This window comes from Asparagus officinalis, chromosome 1 (assembly GCF_001876935.1).
Source record: "Asparagus officinalis chromosome 1, Aspof.V1, whole genome shotgun sequence".
Classification (NCBI taxonomy): Eukaryota; Viridiplantae; Streptophyta; class Magnoliopsida; order Asparagales; family Asparagaceae; genus Asparagus; species Asparagus officinalis.
This window is the reverse complement of record NC_033794.1, coordinates 16,616,829-16,624,422: the sequence shown is the minus strand read 5'-3', so window position 1 is coordinate 16,624,422 and position 7,594 is coordinate 16,616,829. Positions and strand designations below refer to the sequence as shown.

The 7,594-nt window shown below is 34.0% G+C and overlaps 1 protein-coding gene across 2 annotated transcripts in view; it reads right to left on the bottom strand.

The window, feature by feature from the left end:
- The window catches only part of LOC109819660, a 6,055-nt gene extending 1,988 nt beyond the window's left edge, over nt 1-4,067 (bottom strand). Inside the window, exons 1-5 of one of the 2 annotated variants that reach the window (XM_020385468.1) lie at nt 3,453-4,067; nt 2,855-3,087; nt 2,254-2,321; nt 570-1,941; nt 12-133 (exon numbers count right to left, since the gene is read on the bottom strand). In XM_020385468.1, the coding sequence (XP_020241057.1) occupies nt 12-133; nt 570-1,941; nt 2,254-2,321; nt 2,855-3,005 (1,713 nt within the window). In that variant the 5' untranslated portion in view covers nt 3,006-3,087; nt 3,453-4,067. Of the gene's footprint in view, nt 1-11; nt 134-569; nt 1,942-2,253; nt 2,322-2,854; nt 3,088-3,164; nt 3,407-3,452 lie in introns of those variants that run through there. The other variant, XM_020385474.1, reaches the window with a different exon arrangement.

Sequence of the window (7,594 nt, the reverse complement as noted above, 5' to 3'; positions counted from 1 at the left end):
TGTTCAATTACCAAGTCAGAAATCAGAAGAGACCCTTCTTCCTTGTTGCAATCTTCACTATTGCAATCAAATTCATCGGTACTTAATTCCAACTGTATATCTAAACCTTCACTCTTGTCAGTTTTGGTGCTTCCTGAAAGAAGTTATAATAACATTCATTTGTGCTCCGTTGGAATATAAAGGATAGGTTTTCATTTTTGTATATATATACCCCTTAAATTATGAATATTTGCAAAAGTACTCTGCAAATCTTAGTACTTGATAAACTAACCCCAAATCATCAATTTTTGAAGAAGAAAAAAAACCAATCGAAAAATCATCAACTTTGTAGGATATGGTGACTTAAATTTCAGTATTTTCCTGATAATTTTACATTGCAACTATAAATTAGCCTATCAACTTGATAATTTGTTGATTCGGGTGTAATTTTTTCCCCAAAGTTGATGATTGGGGGATAGTTTGCAAATACTGAGATTTGGAGAGTAGCTTAGCAAATATACATGATTTCAGGAGTACATATACAAAAAAACCCATAAATTATATGTAGAAGGTCCCAGTTATAAACATACCTTTTTGGACCAAGTCTTCTTCGATATGCATTTGGACTTCAGCGACAATTGAGATTGAGTTCGTCACCTGAGGTTGATCATCTGGATTCCTATCAATGCGTGGAGAATTCTCACTAGAATCATCCTGTTTAATCTTCTGCAATGGCGATGATCTCATTTGGGCTGGTGAACTAAGCTCTTTTTCTCTTCCAGGGCTAAATCTAGGAGAGAATGAACTGTATCCTGGTAGAGACAGTATCCTGCCCAATGACTTTGAGGCCCTTGGAGATGAAATTTCATTATGAGCATCAGCACTTAACATCTCAGCGAGGCGCTTCTTTGCCTCCTCATAAAAGACAGATTCTCTATGCAATGGATGAGCACCAGTTAGCTTGTGTTGTTTTAATTTGGCATCATTATCTCCTCCATTTAGAAATGAAGAAAGTTTTGAGCTTTTATTGTTCACATTAGAATTCTGAGACCCATATGGAACTTTATGTAGAATACCGTCCATGGCAATCAAATTCCTCTCCTTTTTGCTATCACCAATCACATTTCTCAACCTCCTTTTGATTTCTTTGAAAGAAAAATGAGACGTATTGTGAAGTGATCTTGGTGAAGAGATTGGGTTAATTGTGCTTGAATAGCCTTCATAATTCACTGGTCCTGGCTTCAAAACAACTATCCGCTTTAAATCTTGAGAGTTGTTCTCATTTGACGGCTTTCCTCTTTCTGTTTTATCCCTTTTCCTGAAAAAATGATGTTTAGTTTGCTTGTGTGGCTGCTGGGAATTTATAGACTCTGCAGGATTGATTTCATGTAAAATTTCAGAAGCCTTTGCATTCTGAATGTCTAGAAAATGCTTGAAGAGAAGTGAATTTGGATCCTGAAGAAGCTTTAGGAAAATATCCTTGTTTGAATTCAGCATTTCAAGGGCATTCATGAACTCTTTTGATTGGTCATCCCCATGACAACTAATTTGTTTCGAATTGACAGAATCCCGAGTTAAAAAGGACTCCGTTATATCACTAAGAGCCTTTTGAAGGATATAGTGCTTTTGAGTAAGCTTAGAATCAGGCTCGATATCGCCATTGCTTTCGATATGCTTTTCTCTGCAGAGCTCTACCATTAATTCGGCTAGGTTCACATCAAAAGAGGAGCTCTCAGAAGCTCTCGAGTCATTAGCACTGTGTTCTACCTTATAATTTTGACTATGTTTTCTCTTGTGTTTGTTCTCATGATCATCCCCAAAATCCAACTTAGTTCGTATTTCTTCGATGCTAGAATCAGAAATCTCCTTTGATATACAAGTTGTCGACATCTCTTCTGCCATCAATGCCTTGACACTAGCCTTAATTGAATCATCTTTTCTCACTTCCTTTGCATCAATGTCCTAAAATTAAATGATTTAAAGAGTCAATCTCTGTGCATGTGCATACATTTTATATATTTTAGTCATTCCAAGATAATAAGATGAATAATACGATAGAGCAGTAAATTTGGCTGATAACAATACGGAGCATGTACATATGGATATAGAAAGAGTGGAAATGAAACAGAGAGCAACATTAATCAAGGACAATAGAGAATTACTTACATCTAAAAGAGATAAAAAATTGCACATATAAAAAATGATATAGCCATTGGTTTGACTAGTAGATGCAAAAAGAAAAAAAGGTTTATTAGACAGTTAGACAATACTTACACTAACATTCTCATTCCTCTCATCCAAATTGCTCAGAACCTCAAATTTGTTCCTTGAATGTACAGTTCCTGCATGAGCCAATAGGTCACCTAGGATTAACACGAGGAAAGTTTTTGTGCATATGAATACAAACACATTTATACTTGTTTTTTTAATAATAAACAAATAAATAGTTGGAAGTTCACAATTCTGAAAAGAATTGAATGAAACGACTTCATATGTCCCTAATGTCTTATCATCGTGCAATTGTTCTTGTTCCTCAATCGTATTGTTATTTAAGAACAAAAGTTTGTGAACAAACTGTGTAGTAAATTTAAGGTGCATGTTGCGCAACTTACAATTTACAACATAAAAAACACCCAAAGAAGTACATTAACATAAGTGACCCTCAACATAATTAGGCCTCCCCACAATTTAAAAAAATATATATGTCAAGAGATTTGTCTGTTAACGGATCCTGATAATTTTAAATTATATCACATATAAATTAGTTTATCTCAAAATTATATAGGATGGAGATACCAAATACTAGCTAGAACAAAATATAGTAAAGAAAAAACTAAAAAAACTTCATAAACAAGTATCAGATATTTTGTCTTACCTGCATGTCTACTACTCCCATGTTTTCGATCAGAGAGTAACTTTCGAGTAAAACGACCTTGACGGAAATCAAACATGCTAATAAAACCTGACATACATCCTGCATTGTCCTTCTTTGGCCTTGTAGACCTTTTATGAGATTTCTTAGCCATGATAATCAAATGAATGTCAAGTTTAACTTCTTACTTCAGCGGCTTCAAATATCAAAATTGGACTTATTAAACCAAATCGGACCTGGAGTAGATCATGAAATGAGAATAAACATAAGAAACAAATCAAACTTGAAAATAAAAATGGTGTTAGTTGCTTACATGACATAATCTAGCATGCCCAAGGAAATCATGTTTCTAGATGCAGATTCCTTTGGGGAAACTTTGTAGATGCAGATTACAGAAGACAAATAAGGGTAAAAAAAAAAACGTAACCATTTAATATAGTTCACTGAATCTGATAGAGGCACATGAATAAGAAAAGGATGTGCTTATTGACTTCTTGGAACAAGGATTCATGAACCAAATCTCACCAAATAACATGGTCAAATCTCAAAAGAAGAATGAGTAATACCAACAACAAATAGGAAGAGCCAAGAAAATCAATACCTGAGAATTTTAACCATAGCTCCAATTAGGCACAGAAGAAAATCTCTGAAAAATTGGAGACTTTCCCATTTCTGACAGCTAAAAGGCTGAGGAATCTAAGCGCAATCTTTCTGTATTATTGATGGATAAATCAAGGAATCAGAACTTTTCTTCCACTGTGGGCATCCTCCAACTTTGCTCTCCTCTTCTGAAGTCAACTACAAGCCTCCCACGCTCAAATCCTTACACAAGAAATTCTGAACTCAGAACAAAAAAGATAAAAACTTTACTACCAAGTCCCAATCTTTCATCAAACCCATCTCTCCAAATTGCCATGAGACTCAAAAGAACCCATCTTCAGCTGCATGCAGCCACCATCGAAGAAAAGGAGGGGAGAGGGGTATTTTGGGAGGAAACCAGGAAAGCTTAGAGAGGGGAAGGGTTGGCAGAAAACCCATGCGAGGAATCCTCCTTCGTTTTTATCTCCTTTTTTTGACGAATTGGAACAATTTTCTTTCGGTCTAGTGGAGCTGCTGTTTTTAGAGTTGCTATTGGATTTCTCTTTGCTTTTCTTTCTTTTTACTACCCTTTTTCAATTTTTCAGCACAAGAAAGGTGGGAGAAAGGGGGGACGTATCCATGAGGGGCTTTTTTGTTTTTGGAAATTATTGGCCGTAATTAAGTCTTGAGGTTTTCTTAAAAAAAACGAAAGAGTCTTGAGGTTTTTGTTTTACTAAAATGCCTCCTGGCAAGTCTGTTTATTCTAAGAATAACCTTCTTACTTTTGACTTTTGATTTTATCAATTAATGACTATCATTTCCCATTAATGAGAATTATCAGAAATGGGTATTTCTCTTATGTTATTATTTCAATCACTTATCACTAGAAATTAAAGTTGTAGTTTAAACGGGGAATATATGGATTAATTATTATGGATAATTATTTTAATTAAATACTATTTAAAGTCACAAAATAATCCATAAGGTTAGATCAATACAATTATCTTATATAAATTTTTAAGATAAGTACAAACATTCAGATGTAACGATTATTTTAATTTTATTTACTAATGAAATTAATAATTTACAAATTAACTTGAGAGAAGAAGAGCATTCATATTTCTGTTCATGAGCACATTAGATAAAAAGAACAGAAGCAATTTTCTTGACCAATAAAATAAGAAAAAATTTCTCAATATTTTTTAAATTTATCAAACCAGAATAAGGGTATTTTAGAGGATTAAGAATAGTATAACTAACAGATGGCATGGTTTTGGATATAGGAGGAATAAGGAAATGTGCTAGGGGCATTTAGGGCAGATAGCGCTTGCTTATGATAACGGTCACCATGAAAGCTGTTTTAATGTCGGAAACCGCTAGATGGCGGGTAAAAGCAGCTGAAATTTTCTGAACAGAGGAACAGTTTCACCTCAGAATGAATATTTGCCACTTAATCAAATATTTCTTAAAATTTGATACTGAAGCTTGTGTTGTATTTTAGCAGCAGGACAACGACAACGGTGTTGATTTCCGTGTGTGCGCTTGTTTTGATAAGAGAGCACAGATTATTTAATGAATATTAATCAGAATCCACTTGTTGGTGGGAAATACTTAAATAATATTAGGAGCTTTGTTAAATAAAATAGAATAACACTTTCTTCTTGTTGTATTGTTTTTGGGTAAATATCACAAAACCCCCTTAATTTTGGATGATGATCAGGAAACCCCCTTTAACTTTTAAGATATCAGAAAAACTCACATTAAGTATAGAGATTATTACAAAAACCCTCTTTAACTTTTAAATTTTATCAGAAAACCCTGTTTAACTTTGAGATCTTATCAGAAAACCCCCCTAATTATAAAACCTCAAAGTTAAAGGAGATTTTCTGATAACCCCTAAGCTAAACTTAAGAGAAGTTTGATATTTTGAGAGTTAAAGAGGGTTTTTTTGATAGTACATCAAAAAGGGGTTTTTTATATGACGTTTAGCTTGTTTTTTTTAAAGATGGTACACGTGGAAAGTGAATGCCTCAATTATGGACTAAAGACCTGGTTTCTTTCGGTCAAAAATAGGGTCTATACGGTGAAAGAAATTTAAGCAACGAAGATAGCCTAATTCTTACTTTCAGAAGTCTTAAGATAAGACTAATTATATCATGACATAGGAAGAAAACTAATCTAAGAAATGATAGATTCCAAAAAATCTTTACTGACAGAATATGACCCACATTAAGAAAATAATATTTTATAAAGTAATAAAAAAAAAAAGAGATAGAGGCTAAAAATGTAGCCCCATATGTCCATGTTAGTAAATTTTGCTTATAAATTTATTTTGATATTTGTACATGCACGTTCATTCTTCAATACGAGGCAATGGAGCTTTTGGTCCTATCCCTTTTAATGCACACCAAACCTTATCCATTTTTTTTTTCATAAAAACAAACTTATGTACTTTTATAAATTAACCATATGCTAAGATCAATTTGCTTCTCTATGAATGAAGAGATTGCTTCATGAGTTAAGGCACCAACATTTGCTAACCTACCTTCATTTGGCCCTACCGTTAGGTTGATCAACCTCAAAGTTAAGTTGTCTATCATCGCTAGAAAAAAAAAACTAATAATAGGAGAGAGTTTGATAACAAAGGTTTCAGATTGATGCCTCCTTTTTCCTTAAGATCATTGATCAATTCAAGTATATCTTGTTGGAGTATCACCTTCAACTAATTTCAACTAATGCAATCCTATTATAAATAAAGACTAGTATAAAACCAAAAAGTCTCCCTAGGTTATTGCCTTCATTTGTTAAATGAAAAGCTTCAAGAAGCAACATTTTTTTTCTAAATTAAAAATTATTAGAATAACTAAGAAAGAAACTTTATTAAAATTTTAAAGTTATAGAGCATAATTTTTCTGAGAAACATGATGATACATATACTCGCTCTTAGGTGAAAATATCAAATAGCTATGTCCTTTAGATTCAATGCGTTTTAAAATAATAATACCCCTCAGCCTTCAATGTATCATTTTTTATGGCGCCCTTGGCATAGTCAGGAACTGAACCCAGGCTCCCCACGGGGGAGCGACATGGCTTCGCCATGTGACCTACTAGGCCCACCCCCACCCAACCTTCGATGCATCATTAATGGTTATATCTCCTTACTCACCTAGATAAAGATGGCTAGCCATATAGTGTAGTTCAAGACCTCAAAAGTCTAGGATCAAAACTGAACTTACCAAAATTTGGACCCTTTCCCCTCCATTCACAACCACCAAAAAAAGATGAAAGCACATGAATGATAATATGCACTGGCCAACTCATCTAAATATCATGTAAATTTCACATCTTAAATTTTGAATGCTAACATATAAATATGGAGGGCCACACATGGATTGATTTATGCTTGCTTCAAAAGATATCAAAGAGGAAGTCCTTTCAGAGAGACAAACCCCTGTTTTCTCTGCTCTTATATATTTATAGTAGGGAAATAAGTTCTCATTTGGCGCTTGGGAGGCATTTCTATCAGAAACAAAAATGCAAAATGCAAGACTCAGAAATTATACTATGGTTTTTAAAGAGATCCATAACGAAAATAAATGGAAGACCATTATTTATGTAGCCGACCCTAGAAATTTGGGATAAAAACTTTCTTCTTGGTGCTGCAGAAATTATACAATTCCAACTACTAGACGAACATGTACATCCAAATTTCATAATATCAATAGTTCTTTGAGGACAATTGGATAATGCATGGATGATTAGACAATGATGAACAATCTTTCATTGGAAGAAATCTCATGCCTATACTTGGAATATCTTGAGTGTTATTATCTAATTAAGGGTTGGTTTGAGGGCATTCATTAGCTTTATCAAAGTTTGGTGCAGATTAAACCCCACAAGCAAAACCTGTTTGATGCACCTATCAAAGGAATTATGTGAAAGCAAGGTCCACTATATTCTAGGGTAGTTGATGGTTTAGTTGTTTAATATTATATGTACGCACACACGCCTAGGACATAAGGATACTAGCCTTGCAAATAACACTTGAAGGAAAAAAGAAGGGAGATAAAGTTCACAAAAACCCCTGCACCTTGAGGTTTCTCCACAAAACCCCCTCAAGTCTTTTTCTGCACCAAGCCCCTCTGAACTTTGGGTGTCTCAAGG